The sequence below is a fragment of the Carcharhinus amblyrhynchos genome, chromosome 1, assembly GCF_965287045.1.
Source record: "Carcharhinus amblyrhynchos chromosome 1, sCarAmb.v2.hapA, whole genome shotgun sequence".
Lineage (NCBI taxonomy): Eukaryota > Metazoa > Chordata > Chondrichthyes > Carcharhiniformes > Carcharhinidae > Carcharhinus > Carcharhinus amblyrhynchos.
The window spans coordinates 178243671-178269971 of record NC_137324.1 but is presented as its reverse complement, the minus strand read 5'-3'; the positions used below and the strand labels follow the sequence as shown (position 1 = coordinate 178269971).

Below are 26301 nucleotides of genomic sequence, written 5' to 3'. Positions count from 1 at the left end.
TCCTGCCTGGTGATTGTCAAGCGATGTTCATTCACCCGTTGTTGTAGTGTCTGCATGGTCTCCCCAATGTACCACTCAGACGCTATGACAATAGTCGAATGAACACCGCTTGACAATCCCCAGGCAGCCTTCACAACACACAACTATGCAGAATCGCTGAACAGTAACTGATAGCCAAATTCTGTAACCCCCATGACTTGCCTGGACTTGCAAAATCCCACAAACTGTCCTGTCTGGAGACAATACACATCTCTTTAACCTGTGCTTAACCCTCTCTCCACTCACATTGTCTGTACCTTTAAGACTTGATTACCAGTAAAGACTCACATTCCAACCATTATCTTGTAAATGGAGTTGGTGTTTATGTACGCCCTGTTTATGAACACAACTCTTCACTCACCTGAAGAAGGAACGAGACTCTGAAAGCTTGTGCTACCAAATAAACCTGTTGGACAATTAATACTGGCCCAGCCGGTAAAACCCACATCCCACAAATGAATAATACAAAAAGATACAGAATCAGTTTTGTGAAAATATTATTACAAATACCTTGCAGTTTGGTCTTTACAGCAATAGTTTTAATATGATGCATGATGAATTATACATTAAGATAAAAATAATTTATTTGTTTTAATCAATAAATATTGACAAAGTACAAATTTTGTTTCTTTCCAATTTGTATGTTTCTTTTTCCTAATGCCATCACGGATTTCATGAGATGTTAATGTTATTGAGGCAGCGAGTTCTGAGTCTGTGAGCGAACGGGTGACAGAGGAAGTGGCTGTTTGTGTAGAGAGGTTTCGGGTGAAAATTCAGATTCGGCATTTGTCCTGGAGAGTAAGCTGCTGCTCCTGTCTCCACCGGAAGGTGTAAGGTAAGACGGAGCAACCAGGTGTGAGTCCAGCAAACCTGGGAAGTATTTGAGGGATCTGGGAGAGAAGTTTGGAGTTGGAAAATAAAGCACAATGCTCATGTGTAAAGTATCCCTGCCTCCCCCTCAGATTGTCACTGGGCTACCAGTGCAGAGGGCAGACCTAACCCACAACCGGAGGATCCCACCCCCCCAACCCTACATGTATCCACTACCCCAGCTCGTGCACCCCTAAACACCATGTCATATCTATTTATAAAAGGCCAAAACCAAACTCTTGAATCTTAAAGATTTTACACTGAGCCTCATCGAACCTCGGAAACAATCAACGGTTCCAGTAATGCTGACAACTTTCTGCTAAAGCACCAAAATTCATCATTTTCCTGTCTCAAATTTAGTATTCTCATCCTTGTTTTCAATTCTATCCACAATCTTTACCTTTTCCTCCTCCATCTCCCACAAACCCCCAGCCCTGACAATGCTCGCTATTGCTGTAACCTCCTCCAGCCCCTACAACCTTCCCTATCTCTGTAACCTCTTCCAGTTTGCACAATCCTCCCTATCTCTGTAATCTCCTCCAGCTCCACAACTCTCCCTATCTCTGTAATTTCCTCCAATTCCTACACTCCCTCCCTATCTTTGTAACCTCCTCCAGCCCCTACACCCCTTTCTGTCTCTGTGATCTCCTCCAGCCTTTTCAATCCTCCCCATCTCTGTGACCTCTTCCAGCCTTTACAATCCTCCCTATCTCTGTACCCCACTCAGCCCCTATAACTTTCCCTATCTCTGTAGCCTCTTTCAGCTCCACAACTCTCCCTATCTCTGTAACCTCCCCCAGTTTCCACAACCGTCCCTATCTCTGTAACCTCCTCCAGCCCCTACAACCCTCCCTAGGTTTGTTGGGATAGATAGGTTGAGAGAGCTCAGTCTTTTCTCCTTAGAGAGGCGAAGGATGAGAGGGGACCTGATAGAGGTGTATAAGATATTGAGAGGTATTGATCGAGTGGATTCTCAAAGGCTTTTTCCCAGGGTCACAAGAGGACACAGGTTTAAGGTGCTGGGGAGTAGGTACAGAGGAGATGTTAGGGGTAAGTTTTTCACTCAGAGGGTAGTGGGTGCGTGGAATCGGCTGCTGGCGGTGGTGGTGGAGGTGGATTCAATAGGGGCTTTTAAGAGACTTTTGGATAACAACATAGGACTTAGTAAGATAGAGGATTATAAGTAAGCCTAGTAGATAGGGACATGTTCAGTGCAACTTGTGGGCAGAAGGGCCTGTTTGTGCTGTAGTTTTTCTATGTTCTATGTTCTATCTCTGTAACCTCTTCCAGTTCCCACAACTGTCCCTATCTCTGTAATCTCCTCCAGCCCTTACAACCCTCCCTATCTCTATAACCTCCTCCAGTTCCCAAACCCTCCCTATCTCTATAACCTCCTCCAGTTCCCAAACTCTCCCTATCTCTATAACCTCCTCCAGTTCCCAAACTCTCCCTATCTCTATAACCTCCTCCAGTTCCCAAACCCTCCCTATCTCTATAATCTCCTATATCCCCCGCAACCCTTTGAGGCCTCTGCAGTTTTCCCAATCCAGCCTCTTCGTCCATCCTCAGGTTATTTTATCCTTCAGTTGTCTGGACCCTAACACCTGGAATTTCAAACATAAACCTCTCCATTTCTCTCTCTCGTCCTTAAAGATATTTTTTCATTGCGCTCACCTGTCCTCTTTATGTCTCTCAGTGTCAGATTTCATCATCCAATTGAAGTGAGTCAGAACTTTTTTGGCACTGTGGAAATAATGCAAACTGTTGCTGTTTACCCCTCAGCTTTCCGCATTCTTCTCCCCTCCCCGGCTCTTCCCATTCACTTTTCCTCTAGAAACAGTTTTTGTTTCTTTACCTGTTCCATTCTCACCTCCTTGCATCATTATCCCTTTTGTCATTTAATTGTTCCTGTGATTTGCAGCCAATCACAGACCTTCCTATCTCTCCTTTCCTTGCACATTCTCCTCGTGTCTGCGTGGGTTTCTTCCAGGTGCTCTGGTTTCCTCCCACAGTCTGAAAGACGTGCTGGTTAGAAGCATTGACCATGCTAAATTCTCCCTCAGAGTGTACCCGAACAGGCACCGGAGCGTGGCGACTAAGGGATTTTCACAGTAACTTCATTGCAGTGTTAATGTAAGCCTACTTGTGATTAGTAAATAAACTTTACCCTCTCTGCCCCTCCCCTCCCCCACTTCCATTCTTGTTTAAACCTGTTACATCTCCCAACATACTCCAGTTCTCCATCGATCTGAAATATTAACTCTCTCTCTCCCAATGCTGGGGATCAGTTCCGAATTTCCGAACTGAGATTGATAGATGGTTGCTGGGGAAGAGGTGTTCAGGGACACGGAAGGAAAGTGGATAGCTGGGGTTATCGACCGTGATCTAACGGCACAGAGGGAACAGACTCAAGGAGTTCAGTGGCCTCTTTCCCCACATTTCACCTTCTGTCACTCACTGGAGTGTTAAACAAAAACAGAGCTCTGATGAAGGGGTCATCCAGACTCGAACTGTTGGCTCAATTCTATCTCCACGCCTGCTGAGATTTTCCAGCGCTTCTGTTTTTTGTTTCAGATTCCAGTAGCCGCAGTGTTTTGTGTTTAACTTTGGGAGTGTCCCTGAGCTGTAGCGTGAACACTGGGTGGGTTTTGTTTTTCACCATGTCCTCCAGGTCAGCTAACTCACAGCACCTAGGAACACGAGGCCTCTCCTCTCCGCCTCGCTCAGTGTGGTTTCTGGAAAGAACGAGTGGGAATGAGTTCCAACCCGGAGTGGCTAAATCTCCCTCTCCCCAGCCCGGCAACCTGTGATAAACTAACTCAACCCCCCTGTCGGGAAACAAGTGTGGGAGCGGGCTGCTGTGGATGGACAGATTGCCGTTTGGAGGGCAGATACAGACTCTGGTCTTTATTTAAATATTAACTTATTAAAGTTCACTGAATTGAATTAGAAGCACCTCAGGGTCGCAGGATCTTACAGATGAGTTATGTGAAAATCCACTGCCTTTTCTCAGAGAGCCAAGCACAGATTTCTCTTCCAGATTAATTCTTGGTGTTTCTCCAAAGCTCCTCCAATAAGAGCACCAGGAATTATTTTGCTGTTTGTCGCTGGTATTTCTCACAGAGAAGGTCAAACTCGCGCTGCCGCTGAACAATTGCTGTACACCGCTTTGGATTTTTTGCACCTGCAAAAAAAAAATTAAAATCTCTGTCACAATGTTGAAGATGAAACTGTGGAAGTTTTATATCACATCCCACAGAAACCCTGCATTGCAGAAAGAGGCCATTCGGCCCATCGAGTTTGCACTGACAGCAATCCCACCCATCCCCGCAACCCCTTGTATTTACTCTGCTAATCCCACCCCCCCCCCCCCCCCCCCACCGACACTAAGGGGCAATTTAGCATGGTCATTCAACCTAACCTGCACATCTTTGGACTGTGGGAGGAAAACGGAGCACCCAGAGGAAACCCACACAGACACCGGGAGAACATGCAGACTCCACACAGTCACCCAAGGCCAGATTCGAACCTGGGTCCCTGGCGCTGTGAGGCAACAGTGTTAAACACTGTGTAACAGTGCTGCCATGATGGAGGCTGTTCAGTCCATCACATCTGGCTTGTTGTTGCCATTCCCAAATCTGAATCCCACTGCCTCATTTTCTCCCACAATCCTGCATTTTCTGTGCCTTCACATACTTTTCCAAAACATCTTTTCCCAAGCTGCAACTATCTGTCTGAAACATTCCTGGCTGCAAAACCTTCCATATTCCATCTTAGCGATACAACTTTTCTCCTCCGTATTCCCATTCAGGGGTAATTAGGGATGGGCAATGGACATTGGCCTAGCCAGTGACACCCACATCTCATGAATGAACTAAAACAAAGCTTCACTCTCTTACTGGCCATTTTAAACGATGACCAGGTCTGCACATCAATGAGAAATTGGCAAAAAACTAGAATGGAAAATGGCCTGAATGAAACCTGCTCCAATGTCCCTTTGCGATGGACAAGCAAAATAATCATCTATAATCACATTGACTTGTATTCATACAATTAGCCAGAGGTAGTAGTAGAGGTGGGTACAATTTTGTCTTTTAAAAAGCGTTTAGATAGTTACATGGGTGCGATGGGTATAGAGGGAATGTGGGTCAAATGTGGGCAATTGGGACCAGCTGAGGGGTTTAAAAAAAAAGGACAGCATGGACAAGTTGGGCTGAAGGGCCTGTTTCCATGCTGTAAACCCCTATAACTCTAATACCAATACATCATAAGATACTTCACAAGAACAATATTGGACAAGTATTTGACACCAGGTCACTAAAGGGGTTTTAGCACAGATGACCAAAGGCTTGATCAAAAAAGTTTTCAGTGAGAAGTCTCACAACTGGTAGGATACTGAAGAATGTGGTAGAACAGAGGGATCTGGGAATACAGATACATAATTCCCTAAAAGTGGTGTCACAGGTAGACAGGGTCGTAAAGAGTGCTTTTGGAACATTGGCCTTTATAAATCAAAGTATTGAGTATAAGAGTTGGAATGTTATGGTGAGGTTGTATAAGACATTGGTGAGGCCGAATTTAGAATATTGTGCGCAGTTTTGGTCACCTAGTTACAGGAAGGATATTAATAAGGTTGAAAGATGCAGAGAAGCTTTACAAGGATGTTGCCAGGACTTGAGAAGCTGAGTTACAGAGAGAGGTTGAATAGGTTAGGACTTTATCCCCTGGAGCGTAGGAGAATGAGGGGGGATTTGATAGAGGTGTATAAAATTATGATGGGTATAGATAGAGTGAATGCAAGCAGGCTTTTTCCACTGAGGCTCGGGGAGAAAAAAACCAGAGGACATGAGTTAAGGGTGAAGGGGGAAAAGTTTAAAAGGAATATTAGTGGGGGCTTCTTCACACAGAGAGTGGTGGGAGTGCGGAATGAGCTGCCAGATGAAGTGGTAAATGCGGGGTCACTTTTAACATTTAAGGAAAACTTGGACAGGTACATGGATGAGAGGGGTGTGGAGGGATATGGTCCAGGTGCAGGTCAGTGGGACTAGGCAGAAAAATGGTTCGGCACAGACAAGAAGGGCCAGAAGGCCTGTTTCTATGCTGTAATGTTCTATGGTTCTAACACCAGGTTGAGGTCCAACAGGTTTATTTGGAATCACAAGCTTTTGGAGCGCTGCTCCTTCATCAGGTGAGTCACTCAGTGCTCCGAAAGCTTGTGATTGCAAACAAACCTGTTGGATTTTAACCTGGTGTTGTGAGACTTTTTACTGTGCCCATCCCAGTCCAACACTGGCATCTCCACCTCAAAAAGATTTTCAGAAGAGCCGTAAAGGTGGAGAGGTTTGGGTGGGGAGGGGGAGTTCCAGAGCTTAGGGTGCAGGCAACTGAAGACGTGGCCACTAAGGATCGAGAAATTACAATTGGAGATACGAAAAAGGCCAGGATTAGAAGAGTACGGAGATCTTGGAGGGTTATAGGTGACGGGGCAGGCTCGAAGGGCTAGATGGCCTACTCCTGCTCCTATTTCTTATGTTCTTATGTTCTACTCTCTCAAGCCACTATTTTAACAAAGACCAGGGGAGCAATGTCCTCGATTCAAATCCATCCTTCAGCCAACATCACTAAAAACCACTGGATTAACTTACCTCTTTTGACAGAAGTGATAAAGAAGAATGATGGGTCCACTAGAGACCAAACTGGTACCAATTCCAATTGTGACATTGCTATTTCTGGGAGATTGTTATGAAAAAAATTAACAACAGCAGGTTGCTGTTGAACCACTTCAAAGGGTAATTCATTGGCCTGAAAGGTTTTGGGACCTTCTGAAGGTGTCAAAGGCGCTATATGAATGCAAGTTGTTTCTCTGTTGACAAGAGTCCTTGGACATTCTCTCATCCACTTTCTTCCTTCAGGAAAAGGATGCAAAAGTCTGAGGTCACGTACCAACCCACTCAAGAACAGCTTCTTCCCTGCTGCTAACAGAGTTTTGAATGGACCTACCTTGCGTTAAGTTGCTCTTTCTCTACACCCTAACTATGACTGTAACACTACATTCTGCATTCTCTCCCTTCCTTCTCTATAAACAGTATGCTCTGTCTGTATAGCGCGCAAGAAACAATTTTCACTGTATGTTAATACATGTGACAATAATAAATCAAATCAAATCAGAATCAGAAGAGTCAGCTCCTTTAATGCGGTTTTTATTTCTTCGCTGAGCTTACCTCTTTTGACAGAAGTGATAAAGAAGAACGATGAGTCCACTAAATAGCAAACCGATACCAATTCCAATTGTGATGTACAAGTATTGTTCAGACTGTTGTCCCATGCGAGAAGATAATATTACTAATTGCTCACATCTCTCTCCTTCATATCCTGAAGTACAACTGAAATAGCAAATATAAAGGTTTAGTCCATGTGAATTTTGAAAAGCAGAGCACCGTTTACACAATTAATCTGATTTAGTCTGGGCGATATAACATAAGAACATAAGAACATAAGAAATAGGAGCAGGAGTAGGCCGTCTAGCCCTTCGAGCCTGCCCCACCATTCAATAAGATCATGGCTGGTCTGTCGTGGCTCAGTTCCACTTTCCCGCCCTCTCCCCATAACCCTTAATCCCCTCTCTTATCAAAAACCCATCAACCCGCGTCTTAAAAATATTTAGCGAGGCAGCCTCCACCACTTCAACGGGCAGAGAATTCCAGAGATTCACCACCCTTTGAGTGAAGAAGTTCCTCCTCAACTCCGTTCTAAACCGCCTCCCCTTTATCTTGAGGCTGTGCCCCCTAGTCCTACTGTCCTTTCTGAGCAGGAAGAGTCTCTCCACCTCTATCCTATCCATCCCATTCATCATCTTATACGTCTCAATGAGATCTCCCCTCATTCTTCTAAACTCTAACGAGTACAAGCCTAGTTTATTCAGCCTCTCCTCATAGCTCATTGGTACAAATCATAAGGAAGATTAGAAAAGCAGGAAGCTATTCAAACACTCAAGCAAAACTCAGTGGGATCATCATTGATCTGTATCTTACCCCCCTTTACCCACCTTGATTTTGTAACCCTTTTCCCAATAAAAGCCACGCTGTCTCAGTTTCGAAACTTTCACCTGGCCCCCCGCCCCCCGGGTCAGCTGGTGAGGCTGGACCAGGTTTTTATGTGAAGGTGTGCTCCTTAGTCCAATCAAAAGCATTTATTTCACTTCCCTCTGAGCAATCCTGATAGAATCCTGGGGGTGGGGGAGCTCTATCGAACACCCATCACAGCCTGACTAAATGTCACATCTTAAACATCAAAAATGAGAAGTGAAGCAGTAAATACCTTCAAACTGGGGTGGGTACGTCATTGTGAGACGGGATGTGAGTTAGCTAACCAGTGTGTTCCACAGCTGAGTAAAAAGTCTGACAACACCAGGTTTGAGACAGAGGAACCGATTTGCTATGAACCAGATCATTACAAACTGGCTCATTACAAACCAGATCATTACAAACCAGATCATTACAAATCAGATCATTACAAACCGGCTCATTACAAACCAGATCATTACAAACTGGCTCATTACAAACCGGCTCATAACAAACTGGCTCTGTTTGTGGATTTGAGGCATTTCAGACTGGATCTGCAGCATTCACGTTGCTTTTTATTTCAAACGCCGCACCCTAACCTTTCCAATTTGGTGAAGTTCATGGCGAAGGCTTGGTCCCACAGACTGTAGAGGAATGCGAGCTGGAGGGCCTGTGAATGGGTGGCACAGGATTTCCTGAGATGTGCCCCCCCATGAACTGGGTACACGGGTTTAGCTGCCCTGAGACCTCAACCCAGAGAAGGAAAGAAGTTATATTTCTGCCCTGCTTTCTACAATCTCAGCACATTCCACAAGCACTTGCCAGGTAATGAAATAGTTTTAAGCTACAGTCGCTGTGCGGAAATATTGGAAATGTGGCAGTCAATTTATGCACAGCAAGATCCCACAAATGGTAATGTCATAAATCTCTAGAGAATCCATTTTCAATCATGTTAATGGAGCCATTACTGTTGACCAGGACACCCGGCCGATCTTCTCCACTCTGCTCTCAGTGCTGCCTGTGAGAGTTTTCACATCCATGTGAGGGATGGGGTTATTACTGCTTAACATCTCTTTTTTTAAGGCAATGGGCGCAATTTTCCAGCTGTGCTCACCCCAAAACCGGAAAATCCCACCCCAGGTCAATGGGCCTTTGCTTACCCCAACCCCCTCCACTCCCCCCACTCCTGTCTGCCCTCCCCCCCCCCCCCCCCCCACCCCCCCCACACTTCCCATGGCGTGTAGGACAGGAAAGTTCTCCCTGTCTCCAACAGAGAATAAAGGTACCATCCCTATAATAAATATTGTAAGGTATTTTCACTGAGGGTGTTGTCCAAAACCACAGCTTCAAATACCCGAAACACCTGCTAAATATACAGTCTTATTATGCGGTGTACATAGGTGAAGTGCCGAGAGAGCCTTCTGTTACAATGGGAGGTGAAAATAACTCCTTTGTAATAACAGAAAATGCTGGAAAAACTCGACAGGCCTTCAGAAGGAGGGTGATAGAAAGGGCTGGAGCTTCAAGTTTCTAGGTGTCCAGATCACCAACAACGTGTCCTGGTGCCCATGGTGCCCTGGAGTATAATCAAGGACCCATGCTGACACTATAGTTAAGAAAGCCCCACCAACGCCTCTACCTTCTCAGAAGACTGAGGAAATTAGAGCGACGACTCTCACCAACTTTTACAGATGCACCATAGAAAGCATCCTTCCTGGTTGAATCGCAGCTTGGTCTGGGCTCCCGCTCTGCCCAAGACCGCAAGAAACTACAAAGGGTCGAGAATGTAGCCCAATCCATCACTCAAACCAGCCTCCCATCCATAGCCTCTGTCTTTACTTCCCGCGACCTTGGAAAGTAGCCAGCGTAATTAAGGGCCACAGGTACCCCGGACATTCTCTCTCCCACCTTCTTCTGTCGGGAAAAAGATACAAAAGTCTGAGGTCCCGTACCAACCGACTCAAGAACAGCTTCTTCCCTGCTGCTGAGAGACTTTTGAATGGACCTACCTCGCATTAAGTTGATCTTTCTCTACACCCTCGCTGTGACTGTAACACTACATTCTGCACTCTCTCCTTTCCTTCTCTATGAACGGTATGCTTTGTCTGTATAGTGCACAAGAAACAATACTTTTCACTGTATACTAGTGTGACAATAATAAATCAAATCAACTCAATCATATGGAGCTGAGACTCTGTTTCTCTCTTCACCGTCGCTGCCAGACCTACTGAGTTTTTCTAGCACTTTTATTTCAGATTTTCAGCATCTGCAGTGTTTTGCTTTCATCACAGCCTGCCTCCCATTTCCAGCCTCCATGCCTGCTTTCTATCCAAACCTCTGCACTCCGTGTGTTCTCAATATGCAGCGGAACCTCATTCACCCACCACCCTGACGCTCGCTGACCACGTATCGACTTTAAAATTCTCAACCTTGCTTCACTCCCTCCCCCCGCCCCCTTCTCAGTAACTCTCTTCCAGCCCAACCATAATCTCTGAGATTGTCTACACCCCCAACTCTTCCACATCCCCAATCTCCCATCATTCAGATGAAGCCTGGAACCAAAAGAGAGAATGCTGGAAAATCTCAGCAGGTCTGGCAGCATCTGTAAAGGAGAGAAAAATGCAGATGTTTCCAGTCCAGATGACCAGCTTCGACAAAGGGTCATCTGGACTCGAAATGCCAACTCTTTTCTCTCCTTACAGATGCTGCCAGACCTGCTGAGATTTTCCAGCATTTTCTCTTTTGGGTTCAGATTCCAGCATCCGCAGTAATTTGCTTTTATCCTGAACTCTGGAATTCCCTCCCCTGCTGCACATTTAAAATGCTCCTTTTAAACTACCTCTTTGACCAATCCTGTGGTAACCTGTCCCGGTATCTCCTTTTTAAGTTTTAACTTTATTTATTAGTGTCACAAATTGGCTTACATTAACACTGCAATGAAGCTACTGTGAAAATCCCCTAGTCGCCGCACTCCAGCACCTGTTCGGGTTACACCGAGGGAGAAATTAGCACGGCCAATGCACCCTAACCAGCACGTCTATCAGACTGTGGTGATGGGGGGGTGGGGAAGGAGAACCAGAGCACCTGGAGGACAGAGACCCGCGCCGACAAGGGAGAACATGCAGACTCCGCACAGACTGTGACCCAAGTTGGGAATCGAACCTGAGCCCCTGGAACAGTGAGGCAGCAGTGTTAACCACTGTGCCACTGTACTCAATGCCAAACATTCTTTAGTAACCGTCCCGTGAAGATTTTGTTTAACGTTTCAGGCACAAAATGCAAATTGGGAGGCTGCAGAAGAGATTTTACCGGAATGGTTCCAGGGTTGGGGGGAATTAGCCACGAGGTTCCGCTGGGGAATCTGGGGCTGTTCCTTTTGGAGTGGAATGGAATGGTCACCCAATCATGGAAAGGATATTATTGAACTAGAAAGAGTGCAGAAAAGATTTACTAGGATGCTCCCGGGACTTGATAGTTTGAGTCATAATGAGAGGCTAGATAGACTGGGACTTTTTTCCCTGGAGTGTAGGAGGCTGAGGGGTGATCTTATAGAGGTCTATAAAATAATGAGGGGCATAGATCAGATAGATAGTCAATATCTTTTCCCAAAGGTAGGGGGATCTAAAACTAAAGGGCATAGGTTTAAGGTGAAAGGGGAGAGATACAAAAGGGTCTAGAGGGGCGCAGAAGTTGGTGAGCGTCTGGAACAAGCTGCCAAAGGCGGTATGGACAAGTTTTGCTGTAGGGCTTGTTTCCGTGCTGTAAACCTCGATCTCTCTATGACTCTATGAAGGAGATGGAGCGGAGATTTGATCATTACATACAAGATTGTGAGGGGTTTAGATAGGGTGGACATGGAAAATGTCTTCCCATTGGCTGATAGCTCAGGGGCCAGGATACAGAGATTGAAGGTTCTGGGAGGGAGATATGGGGTGGGGTATTTGGGGATGAACGTTTTACACAGCGGGTGGTAACCCCGGAACTTGGCAGTAGAAACAATCAGTGCCTTCAGAAGGAAATTGGATGGCTGAAGGAAATAATGTTACAGGGATGTAGGAGTGAGAGGGGGAATGGGTGCATAGCTCTGTAGAGAGCTGGAATAGACTCAATGGGCTGAATGGCATCCTTCTGTGCTATTATGATTCTAACTTGTTGTTGTTGAGGTATGCTTGTGGGGAAACCATACTGATGACCTATCCTACTATCCTACAGCTCAACGCCCACTACAAAGTTCGTGATTCATGGTCTCACACTCTTACTTAAAGGATTCAATGTCTGGGGACACGAGCCTGGGATGCTTGCGTGACACCAAAACATTCCTCATTCATTGGGCAGCAGGGTTGTCTCTGAATCAGATAGTGGGTTCAAACCTCACTCACTCCCACACAAATGTGGCACATATAATCATGTGATGATGAAGTAATTGTTGTTTTATCCTTCACTTGAGACACAGAACAATGCAGCACAGAAGGAGGCCATTTAGCCCATTGTGCCAACACCAGATCTTTGAAAGGTCTATCCAGTTCGTTCCCCTCTCCCCTCTCTTTCCCCATGGCCCTGCAAATTTTTTCCTTTCCAACTGAGGAACTAAGTTCCTTTTCGAAAGCTCCAATTGGATCTGCTTCTGCAGCCCTTCCAAGCAACGCCTTCCAGATCACAACTCGCTGTGTAAAAAACTTCTTCTCATCTCCCCCTCTGGGTCTCTGACTAATTATCTTCAATGTGTGAAGGTCAGGTTACCCACCCCTCTGCCATGAGAAACACTTTTTTATTATTTACTCTATCATCTTGAACAACTCTTCCCTCACACAAACAATCCCAATGGCTCCAGACTTTTGTATCTTTTCCCAACGGAACCGATACTCTGGGGCCCCCTAGGCTGGAATTTTCCAGGCATTCGCACCCCACTGCTGCTGCCAGTGAGGACAGAGAATGTAGCGCTCAGCCCAATCTCCGTTCACTGTGGCAGGACTGGAAAATCACACTATCTTGGATAGCCAGAAAATTCCGCCTTAATGAATCTCCTCAGCACCTTCTTCAAAGCCTTGACATCCTTCCTATATTGTGGACATAATTAGCCCATAAGATTATAAGATTGAGGAGCAGAAATAGGCCATTTAGCCCATCGCGTCTGTTCTGCCATTCAATGAGATTATGACTGATGTGATAATCCTCAACTCCACTTTCCCGCCCTATCCCCCTAATCCTCGATTCCCTAACTGAGTAAAATCTCTCTGTCTCAGCCTTGAACATACTTAAGAATCCAGCCTCTACAGCCTCCCATCCATTGACTCTGTCTACACTTCCCGCTGCCTCGGGGAAAAGCAGCCAGCATAATCAAGGACCCCACACACCCCGGACATTCTCTCTTCCACCTTCTTCCGTCGGGAAAAAGAAACAAAAGTCTGAGGTCCCGTACCAACCGACTCAAGAACAGCTTCTTCCCTGCTGCTGTCAGACTTTTAAATGGACCTACCTCGCATTAAGCTGATCTTTCTCTACACCCTCGCTGTGACTGTAACACTACATTCTGCACCCTCTCCTTTCCTTGTCTATGAACGGTATGCTTTGTCTGTATAGCGCACAAGAAACAATACTTTTCACTGTATGTTAATACATGTGGACAATAATAAATCGAATCAATTCAAATTCTGCGATAAAGAATTCCACTGATTCACTCCCTTCAGAGAGAAGAAATTCCTCCTCATCTACGTCTCCGATGGGCGATCCCTTTACTCCGAGATGACGCCCTCTGGTCCCAGATTCTCCTAGAAGAGGAAACAACCTCTCTGACCCTGTCTACTCTCCAACTACTTCAATAAAAGTAGTCTGTATGGTCTCTTCTGAAAGATGGACAAGTCACTCCGCATTCCCTATAATTCCCCAGCCCGTTAATTTTAATTGTGGAGCTTTGGAATGGCCCCATCCCTGACACATTACTTTTGCCCCATTAAAATTAATGGACAGCAAATCACAGGACTTGCGTCAATTATTGTGTGGGTGTAACTTTGTGAAATAATCCCACGTCGTTTGTTGAAACTGAATATAAAGCTAAAATTTCAGGACTAAGGGGGGAGGGCAGGGGCAGTGGGGCTAATTGGATAGATCTTTCAAAGGGCCAGCATTGGCTCAATGGGCCGAATAGTCTCCCTTCTGCGTTGGACTTCATGGTATGGCAGTGCGACATTAACACAATTGCCAGAACAGTAAGTGTGTTATCAACTCACTGGAATGACAAGAACATTTTCTGTCTTGGTTTCGATCAGTTGAAATCTGAAAAGGAATGCACAGCAAACACTAATGGTCTCTGCAATATTCCATCTCTTGAGTCACATCCTCCCCACTTCCATGGTGATTCTCAGTTTAGTTCACTGTAACCATAACAAAGAGTTTCAGAAGGTAATTTCGGAGCGATCTAACATAATCCAAACTGGGAGAAATATCAAGGATCGGGTGGAACACTGATTTTACACAATGCCCAGTTTTACTCTTTAACACATCAATATCAGATGGAATTTAAAATACAGATTCTGGCCCTACACTTATGTCACCACCACTAAATTGGTATGGCCCATCTGATCATTACACATTACCATTTCATTGGCTTTTGTTGGGACAGATTCCTGCAGATGTCATCATTAGATCTCCTGTCTCCATCTTCCCCACCTCACATTCCTGCCATTGGTCATCCATCATCATAACTCACCACCTCTCCGCAGCCAATCAGAAAGCAACTATGTTCTTCACTGCTTCCTGTTGTTGTGTGGCTGGAAGGACTGGCAGCATGACCTCACTGGAAAGGAACTGCGTCATGCGATCCAGGCTTAGTGTCACTTTTGCTTTTGAGCAGGAAATCCAGACAGGTCAGCTTCTAGTGACTTCAAGCTTTATATCCATGTAAATTTTTTAAAATTAATTTGTGGGACATGGGCGTCGCTGGCTGGCCAGCGTTTGTTGCCCATATCTGCACTAACATACCTCATCTTAATAAATGAACCCCATAACATCTTTACCCAATCCCCCACAGGTGATTGATGCCTTTAAATCATTGTAAAAACCCAACCTGACTCTCAGTCAAACAGATCTTGTTCCACCGATTTTAAAGAATCTACTTTTTCAAAAGTTCTCTTTTTCAATGCTTCTCTTTCCCTTGGGCATCTTGCTACCAACAGTATTTGGGTAATCGATCTGTAATGCCTGGGGAAACCAGGAGGATCCTGACCAACCTTCTCTTCCTCTAGGATGTCACCTCAGAACTTTAAGGGCGATTTAAAAGAGATTGAAATTCTTGTAGACTTACACACATGTGCGATGTTTCTTCATCTGATCCTGGTCCACACGATACGTACAGTTCCCATTCATACAATAACTGTGGCCACCTTCGTAACAGGATTGCCTTACTTCTAGGACCCTTGGCAGATCAGGATTTCCTGATAAGCGGATAAAATAAAGTTTAGGAGTCATCAACAGCAACTTGTATTCCAGAGAGAAAGGTGTTTCAGCAACGCTCACTCAAACAACACCACGCTAAATAAGGGGATATTACAAGAGGTGACCAAAAGCTCGGTCAAAGGAGTAGGTCTTAAGGAGCACCTTAAAGAAGGAGAGAAAAGGGTAGAGAGGTTTAGGGAGGGAACTTCAACATCTGCACTATGGACACGTCCACCAATGGGGGAGTGATAGAAATCAAAGATCTTCAAGAAGCCAAAGATTGAAGGAGATGACGGACTCAGGAAGAAGGTGAGACCATGTTGGAATTTGGAGACAAGGATGAGAAGTTTAAAATCAGGACACTGTCCAACAGGGAGCCTGTGAAACAGCAAGAAGAGGGGAGATGGGTGAACAGGACCTGGGCAGGAGTTAGAAAAGGGCTGAGAGTTTTAGTATAGAGAAGGTAGAAATCAGATACATCTTTGCACACACGACTCTATTTTCAGAGAAGCTATTTTACATTTAAGTGGAAGGGTTATCTTTCCTCGTGATCCGTAATGTTCTAACCATAGAATTGAACAGCCCAGTCGTGGCCATTTGGCCCATTGTGACTCTGCTGGCTTTTTCAAAGAATTATCTAATTGGTCCCTCTCTCCTTACCCCTTCACTCTATCCATAGCTCTGCCATTTTTTTTCTTTTCAAGTGTTCGCCGAGATCCCGTTTGAAAATCATTATTGAATTTACTTCTGCCGCCCTTTCATGGACAGCAAGCAGGAGAGGATAACAAAAGAAGAAGGTTTTAAACTTTTATTTATTTATTGTCACAGTTAGACTTACATTAACACTGCAATGAAGTTACTGTGAAAATCCCCTAGTCACCACACTCCAATGCCTATTCAGGTACACTGAAGGAGAATTTAGCATGGCCAATGCACCCAACCAGCACATCTTTATGACTGTGGGAGGAAACAGGAGCATCCAGAGAAAACCCATGCAGACACGGGGAGAATGTGCAAACTCCACACAGACAGTCATCCAAAGCCAGAATCGAACCCAGGTCCCTGGCTCTGTGAGGCAGCAGTGCTAACCAAAGTGCCACAGTGCCACCTGCCTACAGAGGTAATATAAACACTGATTCCAGTCCTGGAAGGGAACAGAATAAAGAGTGACACTCTTGGTGCAGCACTGAAGGAGTGCTACTCTGTCAGAGGGGTAAACATTTGGAAACAACATTAAACCGGGGCTTCATCTGTTCACAGGTGGGTTTAAAAACTCCGACGCATTATTTCAAAGAGCAAGGGGGAGCTCTGCCCCGCGTCCAGGCCAATATTTTGATCTCTCAATCAACATCAAAAAAATAGATTCTGTGGTCATTGTCAGATTGCTGTCTGAGGAGCTTGCTCTGTGCAAATTGGTTGTCACCACTTCCTACCTTACTATACACCAAATGTACCCTCTGGGACATCCTGCGGCAATGGATGGTGTTTTATAATCAAGTTCTTTCATCATTCCTTGAGTGGGTTCCCCAGTGAGGAACAAAGACTCAGAGGCCACACTGTTCAGTAATTCGTCAATTTAATAAGTTGGAGGAAATCAGAATTTCCTGTGCGTACAGATGTCACACCTTGCATTGAGATCTCGCACTGGCAAACTTATGTTTTACTCTTTCATGGGATGTGACTGACAAGAGCAGCACTTATTATACGCATTCCTAACTGCCTTTGAGAAGGTGGTGGTGAGCTGCGTTCCTGAACCGTTGCAGTCCAGGTGCTGTTGAAGGTAAGCTGTCATGATGTGGATATGCCGGCGTTGGACTGGGGTAGACACAGTAAAAAGTCTGACAACACCAGGTTTAAGTCCAACCGATTTATTTGATAGTAAACTCACTAGCTTTTGAGGTTTCCCTCTTCGTCAGGTGAATGGAGAGTTCTGGCCTCAGACAGAGCATATAACAGCACAGACAGTTTACAGATTACTGATTAGAATGCAAATCTTTACACCTAACCTGCTGTTCAAGTCTTAAAATGACCGACAATGTGAGTGGAAGGAGCACTGATCACAGGTTAAAGAGATGTGTATTGTCTCCAGACAGTACAGTAAATGAGGTTTTGCAAACCCAGGCAAGTCACAGGGGTTACAGATAGTGCGACATGAACCCAAGATCCCTGTTGAGGCCGTCCTCATGTGTGCGGAACTTGGCTATCAGTCTCTGCTCAGCGACTCTGCGCTGTCGTGTGTCGTGAAGGCCGCCTTGGAGAATGCATACCCGAAGGTCAGAGGCGAACACTTCAGTGGTCACGGGCATTCAGCCTCTGACCTTCGGGTAAGCATTCTCCAAGGCGGCCTTCACGACACACGACAGCGCAGAGTCGCTGAACAGAGACTGATAGCCAAGTTCCGCACACATGAGGACGGTCTCAACAGGGATCTTGGGTTCATGTCGCACTATCTGTAACCCCTGTGACTTGCCTGGGTTTGCAAAACCTCATTTACTGTACTGTCTGGAGACAATACACATCTCTTTAACCTGTGATCAGTGCTCCTTCCACTCACATTGTCGGCCACTTTAGGACTTGAACAGCAGGTTAGGTGTAAAGATTCGCATTCTAATCAGTAATCTCTAAACTGTCTGTGCTTTATATGCTCTGTCTGAGGCCAGAACTCTCCATTCACCTGAAGAAGGGAGAAACCCCTTGAAAGCTTGTGAGTTTACTATCAAATAAATCGGTTGGACTTAAACCTGGTGTTGTCAGACTTTTTACTGAAGGTAAGCTGTGGCAGTGCATTCTTGGAGATGGAACCCTTCTCTGTACTTGCTCTTTAAGAAACATTATGCGCCGTATGAAATATTTTTCCATGCCCGAGTACCTCTCACTGCTGCATTGCATCATTCTTACAACACAAGGATGTAATTAAAATGACGGAGTATTTCTGAAGCATGAAATATACAGCGTTGGGGACCTTTCGTCATCTCTCCAAGAGTGAAGTAAAATGTTTAAGGCAGCACACCGCTACACTTGCAAGATTATATAACCACCAAGGATCTCCGAGTTAGGATGCTCGCTGTGAGGTTCACTGAACCCTTGATCTGCATCCCAACAAAAGGACAATTTATTTTCTACCACTCCATTCCTTATCCCCCTCTGTAACCTCTACACCCCTCCCTCTGATATCTCTGCACTCCTCTAATTCGAGACTTTGAGCATTCACTATTCTCATCACTCCACCATTGGCAGTCCTGTCTTCAGCTGCCTGGGCCCTGAGCGCTAGGAGGAGACATTGGCACAATGGTATTCTCGCTGGACTAGTAATCCAGGAACCCAGAGTAATGCTCTGGGATCCCAGATTCAAATATTGCCACTACAGCGGGTAAAATTTGAATTCGATAGAATCTGCAATTTAGAAAAAATGTCTAATGGTGACCAACGACAAAATATTGCAGATGCTGGAATCCGAAACAAAAACAGAAAATGCTGGAGAATCTCAGCAGACCTGACAGTGTCTGTGGAGAGAGAATAGAGCCAGTGTTTCAAGTCTGGCGTCCATAGTGGCATCCAGACTCGAAACATCAGCTCTATTCTCTCTCCATGGATGCTGTCAGACATGCTGAGATTTTCCAGCATTTTCTGTTAGTGTTTTGGACTGTGAAACCATTGTCAAAAAAACCTATCTAGAAAGAAAGGAAATCTGCCGTCCTTACCTTGTCTGGCCTACACGTGACTCCAGATCCAAAGAAAAACAGTTGACTCTTAACTGCCCCTTCAGAGGCAATTAGGATGGGCAATAAATGCTGGCCCAGCCAGTGATAGCCACATCCCATGAGAAAATTTAAAAATTCCCTCCCCAAAACTTCTCTACCGCTCCCCTCTCTTCTGAGATGCTCCTACCGTTCTGACCACATTTGTGGCCAGAATATTTCTTCACATGCTTTGGGTTCATATTTGACAAGCTTTCCTATAATGCATTGGGCAGTTTTATAGGCATTATAGAAAAGCAAGTTGTTATTGTTGACATTACTCATCATTCAGGAATGGAATTAATCATAAACCATTTCTGTAAATATCTTTAGACAACCATCAGATACTCTTGCTTGGGCTGGTATTAACATGCAAAGGGTTTGGTCTGCTCAGCTATGTTATTGTCTGTCAGTCCCTGAGTTCAGTTTGAGATAGCGGAGGCTCCACAAATCCAGGTGACTTCCTAACAATTCTGATGAACAACTTTGATCTCGAAGGGGAATTTTTCAAAAAATTGGTGTATCTGTGTCATGAGATTTTTGTTCTATGTGCCCTTTAGCACTGTATCCTTTATATTGCCTCTTCTCATTCTTGTACTCAAAATCATTCAAAGCTGCTTTTAATTTTGTCATATATCCACCCATTTCATTGGCCTGTTCCATGACCTCTTGACACGAAGATAAATGGAAAAGCAAATTCTGCGGAGGGATCTAGATAGTCTGAGCAAGTGGGCGAGGACCTGGCAGATGGAGTACAATGTTAGCAAGTGTGAGGTTATCCACATTGGCAGGAATAATAGTAGGAGGGATTACTGTTTAAAGGGCGAAAAGCTGCAGCATGCTACGGTGCAGAGGGACCTGGGGGTCCTTGTGCATGAGTCGCAAAAACCCAGCCTGCAGGTGCAGCAGGTGGTCAGGAAGGCGAATGGGATGCTGGCCTTTATAGCGAGGGGGATTGAATATAAAAGTAGGGAGGTCTTGCTGCAACTGTACAGGGCACTGGTGAGGCCGCAGCTGGAGTACTGTGTGCAGTTTTGGTCGCTGCACTTATTTTGGCCTTGGAAGGAGTGCAGAGAAGGTTCACTAGGCTAATACCGGAGATGAGGGGGTTGGACTATGAGGAGAGATTGAATAGACTGGATCTGTGCTCGTTGGAGTTTAGAAGGATGAGGGGGGATCTTATAGAGATGTATAAGATAATGAAGGGGATGGATAGGGTAGAGGTAGAGAGATTCTTCCCGCTTAGAAAGGACAGCAGGACTAGAGGGCACAGCCTCAAGATAAGAGGGGGGCAGTTTAGAACGGAGTTGAGGAGGAACTTCTTCACTCAAAGGGTGGTGAATCTCTGGAATTCTCTGCCTGTTGAAGTGGTGGAGGCTGCCTCACTAAATATATTTAAGACGCGGGTAGATAGGTTTTTGGTAGGCAAGGGAATTAAGGGTTATGGAGAGAAAGTGGGAAAGTGGAACTGAGACACGACAGATCAGCCATGATCTTATTGAATGGCGGGGCAGGCTCGAAGGGCTAGATGGCCTACTCCTGCTCCTATTTCTTATGTTCTTATGTCCAGAAACTTTTCTTTGGATCCAGCCCTAGTGGAACGTTCACTCCTCTGCTGGCATTTCAGATTTCCAACGTTGCAGAACTATCCCCATTGCACACTGATCAGGCACTTGGGTTTCTGTGGGTCGTGTTGTGTTGGGAATACTGTTGGAATTGTTCAAACTTGCACTCAAAAGAAGGACTAACATTTATGTAGCACTTGTTACCATCTCAGGACACCCTGGGGCGGCATGGTGGCACAGTGGTTAGCACTGCTGCCTCACAGTGCCAGGGTCCCAGGTTCGATTCCCAGCTTGGGTCACTGTCCGTGTGTGGAGTCTGCACATTCTCCCTGTATCTGTGTGGGTTTCCTCTGAGTGCTCCAGTTTCCTCTCACAGTCTGAAAGATGTGCTGGTTAGGGTGCATTGACACAAACAGGCGCCGGAGTGTGGCGACTAGGGGAATTTCACAGGAACTTCATCGCAGTGTTAAAATATGTCTTATTTGTGACACTAATAAATAAACTTAAAAAGCTTTTTACAGCTTGTGATGTGGAGATGCCAGTGTTGGACTGGAATAGGCACACTAAGTAGACTCATAACACCAGGTTAAAATCAAACAGATTTATCTGGCAGTACAAGCTTTCGGAATCTCACCCCTTCTCACCTGATGAAGGAGCAGCGCTCCGAAAGCTAGCGCTGCCAAATAAACCTGTTGGACTTTAACATGTGTTGTGAGACTTCTTACTGTGTAGGAAGCTCAGCAGCCAATTTGCACACAGCAAGATCTCAGACATTGCAATGTGATTATGGTCAGAGAGTTTGTTTTAGTGTAAAAAAAACAAAATGCTGGAAATATTCTGCAGACCAAACAGAGTCACTGGGCTCAAACGTTAACTGTTTCTCTCTCTCCAGATGCTGTCAGAGCTGCTGAGTACTTCCAGCATTTTCTGTTTTTCTGCATCTGCAGTATTCTGCTTTTCTAGTGATTTAACTCAAGGTTTAAATATTGGCCAGGACACCAGAGAGAACAGCCATGCAATGCTTCGAAAAGCACAATGGAAGCTTTCACACTCGACTAGGGGCAAAGTGCATTTTACTCACATGGTATTTAAAAGACAGCACCTCTGACAATGCAGCACCCATTTGCAATACTGAGGCTGGTGGCCTAGATTTTGTGTACAACTCCCTAAAGTGGGATTTGAATCCATGATCTTCTGACTCACGAAAGATGTTGGCTAACTCAGTTGTTTAGATGTCAATGCAGCATAACACATGTTCAATCTCCATACCAGCTGGGCTATCCATGGAGGCCTGCACCCTTGCCTTACCCAACACTTGTGGAGTGTCACCAATTGTCCCTTTCCAGTAGAGAGAAATGTCTGGGCCTCTTTGTGGACTGTACTATTGACTCAGATCCCTCAGCATCCACAAATACTTGGGACGGTCAAATTATTGATCAGGTCAGTAAGTGCAGTAGTAACCCTTCTTATAGAGTCATAGAAGCATACAGTGCAGAAGGAGGCCATTTGGCCCATCTAGTCTTCACCAACCACAATCCCACCCAGACCTTATCCCCATAGCCCCATGCATTTACCCTAACTAGTCCCCCTGACTCTAAGGGGTGATTTAGCATGGCCAATCCACCTAACATACATATCTTTGGAATGTGGGAGGAAACTGGAGCACCCGGAGAAAATCCACACAGACGGGGAGAACATGCAAACTCCTCACAGACAGTCACCTGAGGCTGGAATTGAACCCGAGTCCCTGGTGCTATGTGGAGATGCCAGTGTTGGACTGGGGTAAACACAGTCAGAAGTCTCACAACACCAGGTTAAAGTCCAACAGGTTTATTTGGTAGACAAGCCACTAGCTTTCGGAGCGCTGCCCCTTCATCAGGTAAGTGGGAGTTCTGTTCACAAACACGGCATATAAAAACAATTCTAGAGTTACGGAGTGTAAGTTTCCAGCTGCAGTCACCCCAAGATTGGAAAATCCCACCTTTGCATGGTCTGTGTCCTGCCTGCTATCAATCCCATGGTGTGTGGGATGGGAAAATTCTGCCCATAGAGTTTTACAGCACTGAAAGAGGCCCTTCAGCCCATTGTGTCTGTGCTGGCCATCAAGCACCTATCTATTCTAATCCCATTTTCCAGGACTTGGCCTGTGACCTTGTGAACAGTTGTGAAGCTAAATTAAGTACAAAAAAAGGACTTTGTGAAATAACTATATTTATTTGGCTTTTGCATCACATGTGGCGTTTCAAAGAATTAAAACTGTATCTTTGTAAAGCAAAAATTATGAACCTTCATGTTTTTTATTCCAGACATCAAAGCAGAGTGTGTGTGTACAACAGTGGAAAGATTGACAGTAATTTCCAACCCACCTCTGTGTTCCGGTGTAATCGTTTCCAGGGCATCTGATCCGTTTTGAGACACATTAAGAGTGTGGAGAGATTCTGTGACGGACGGTTGGGTCAATTCATTCGCAGCTACAGCCCAGGCAAGAATTGCTAACGCAAAACAAAACGATGGCATTAGCAACACACTGATACGAGGGTTCTGTTTGTGTCCACATGGGTCTGCGTATCGCAACCCTTTTAGGCCCAACACCCTCAGCAATGGTAATGCCATTGACCGCCAAGGGGAGATGGTCAGATTCCTTCTTGTTGAAGATGGTCATTGCCTGGCATCAATGCACTTCCTTCCATCATAAGGTCAGACGTGGGGATGTTCGCTGATGGTTGCACAATGTTCAGCACCATTCGCCACTCCTCAGATACTGAAGCAGGCCGTGTCCAAATGCAGCCGTGGACAATATCCAGGCTCGGGCTGACAAGTGATGTAATGATCATACCACACAAGTGCCAGGCAATGACCCTCCCCAACAAGACAGGATCTAACCATCGCCCCTTAACGTTCAATGGCATTACCATCGCTAAATACCCCAATGGGGGTTACCGTTCACCAGAAACTGAACTGGATCTAGTCAAGTCCTGTTGCTTGAATCATAGAAACCCTACAGTGCAGAAAGAGGCCATTTGGCCCATCGAGTCTGCACCGACCACAATCCCACCCAGGCCCCATCCCCCATATCCCTACGTATTTACCCACTAATCCCTCTAACCTACGCATCTCAGGACACTAAGGGGCAATTTTAGCACGGCCAATCAACCTAACCCGCACATCTTTGGACTGTGGAAGGAAACTGGAGCATTCGGAGGAAACCCACAGGGATAATGTGCAGACTCCACACACACAGTGACCCAAGCCGGGAATCGAACCCAGGTCCCTGACGCTGTGAGGCAGCAGTGCTAACCACTGTGCCACCGTGCCACTTGTGGATTGTCCTTGGCCAATGTGACCAACCCAGACATTGCTCCGGGGGGCGAGATAGTGCCCGACGGCAGTGCCAGATTACACCACCATCTACCCCAGCTCCCATTGGCCCTCAAAAACCCTGCCCCTACATTCTGAATCTGTCACTGTGAATGATCTGTGTCTGGCATGGAACCACATTCATAATTACCCCCCTTTAAGTAGTTTGAATAAATTGTAAAGCCCGTGCCATGAAGATAATGGTTTGGTTTTTAATCCATTGATAACTTTGCTTAGATCCCAATAAAGTCATGGTCGGAGGAAGAAACTCTGGAGTACGTGGAAAGCAAGATTAATGTATTAAATACAGGTACAAAACCCATCCATAGCAACTCAAAAAATGGCAAATCGAATCACTTATACTTCTGATTAACACTTTTACAGCAACAACAATCTTCATTTATATAACACCTTTATTGTAACAAAACATCTCAGGGCACTTCACAGAAACAATTACAAAGCATTGACATCCAGGCACACAGGGAGATATTTTGACAGAGGGTTAAAGGCTTACTACAAAGAGTGTCATAAAGAAAGAGAGAGAGAGGTAGAAAAAAAGAGCGAATGTAAGAAAGATTTGCATTTATTATTCACCTTTCACTATCTCAAAGTACTTTTAATTCTTAGTTACAATGTGGTGATCTAGCCAAAGGGAACGTAGGGAACTCCCACAAGTGTCAATGTGAGATAATAACAAGGACAAAGAAAATTACAGCACAGGAACAGGCCCTTCGGCCCTCCAAGCCTGCACCGACCGTGCTGCCCGACTTAACTAAAACTCCCTACCCAAACAACAAAGAAAATGACAGCACAGGAATGTGTTTCTACAATGTCGCTAGAGGGATGAATATTAGACCCAGGGTAAACTCTCCATTGTTCACTGAAGTAGTGGGGCATGGGGTGACCTCCCGAGAGGGGTCTTGGTTTAACATCTCGAGTGCCTCACAGCACCCCCAGCAGTGCAGCAATCCCTCAGTACTGCAGTGGGGAGTATCAGCTGAACTTTGTGTTATTCTGGGACTTGAACCCTCAGCCTTCTCAGTCGACCGCAGTCTTTACCTGAGGGTACTCCAGCCTGCCACAAAGCTGCCAACAATAATACGCATTAATGTGACGCATTAATTCTGGCATCTCTTGAATATTAGTACATTTGAATTGACGGTGAATATTGTAAATTATTCACAGCCACCTGTGAACTGGAATGTACATATCCTCCCAATGAAGAATGGAATCCAATTCACAGAACCTTAGAATGAAAGGAGTCCAATTTACCCTGTCATTTCTGCACTGGCTTTTTGAAAAAGCTTTTCAATTCCTTCTCTGTAGTCCAGCCAATTTCTCCTTCTGCGGTGTTTATCTAATTCCCTTTTGAAAGTTATTATTCAATCTGCTTCCACCGCCCTTTCAGACAATGCATTCCAGATCACAATAACTCATCAAAAGATTCTCTTCAGCTTCACTCTGAATTCTTTTGCCAATTATCATTAATCTGTGAGCCACTGGTTACTAAGGCTCCTGACTTGGAGATGCCGGCGTTGGACTGGGATAAACACAGTAAGAAGTCTGACAATACCAGGTTTAAGTCCAACCGATTTATTTGATAGTAAACTCACAAGCTTTCGGGGTTTGCCCCTTTGTCATTCGAATGACTAACTGTACTAAGGCTCCTGCCAGAGTTAATTACTCTGTCAAAACCCTCATCCTTCCGAATGCCTCCATTAAATCTCCCCAGAGGTTGAGTAACATTAAATCTCTGATGTTCACGTCAGAGGCACCCCAGCCTCACATCAGCAGCAGCCTCTCTGCCTTAAAGTACAAATCTGGGATTAAGTCCCTTCAGTTTTGCCCTGACGACAGGATGAGAATGAGTCTGCACATCCCTGAACACTGTCGACCTCTCCCTCACAGGCATAGGCAGTGGGCTGGATTTTAGACCAGCACAACTCATTTTGATGCACCTTTAGAAGTTCTTGAGCGAGATGATCAGAAACAGAGAATTCTATTTTAATTCATTTCAAGAATGATGGGTCAGCATTTATTGCCCATCCCTAACTGCCCTCCATTCCAGAGACAATACGAGAGTCAGCCACATTACTGCGGATCTAACTGAACTGCGAAAGCACATCAGCCTTACCGTTTATTGTGAAGATAGATACACCTGTGATAGATTTCATCCTGGAGACCTTGCAGATCCTTACCCACTCACTTTCACTGCAGTCTGTGGAATGTTCCTGGCCCTGG

General features: G+C 45.3%; 1 protein-coding gene across 1 annotated transcript; it reads right to left on the bottom strand.

Annotated features, from left to right (window-relative positions):
- Positions 1 to 3689: 3689 nt before the first annotated feature.
- On the bottom strand, positions 3690 to 26279 carry LOC145350899 (epigen-like). Its single transcript, XM_080200341.1, has 5 exons — positions 26195 to 26279; positions 23070 to 23195; positions 15271 to 15400; positions 7131 to 7292; positions 3690 to 4093 (listed from the first exon to the last, which is right to left on the bottom strand). The coding sequence occupies exons 1-5, from the start codon at positions 26232 to 26234 to the stop codon at positions 4039 to 4041; spliced, it is 513 nt and encodes a 170-aa protein (XP_080056467.1). The 5' UTR covers positions 26235 to 26279; the 3' UTR covers positions 3690 to 4038.
- Between the last annotated feature and the right edge of the window lie 22 nt (positions 26280 to 26301).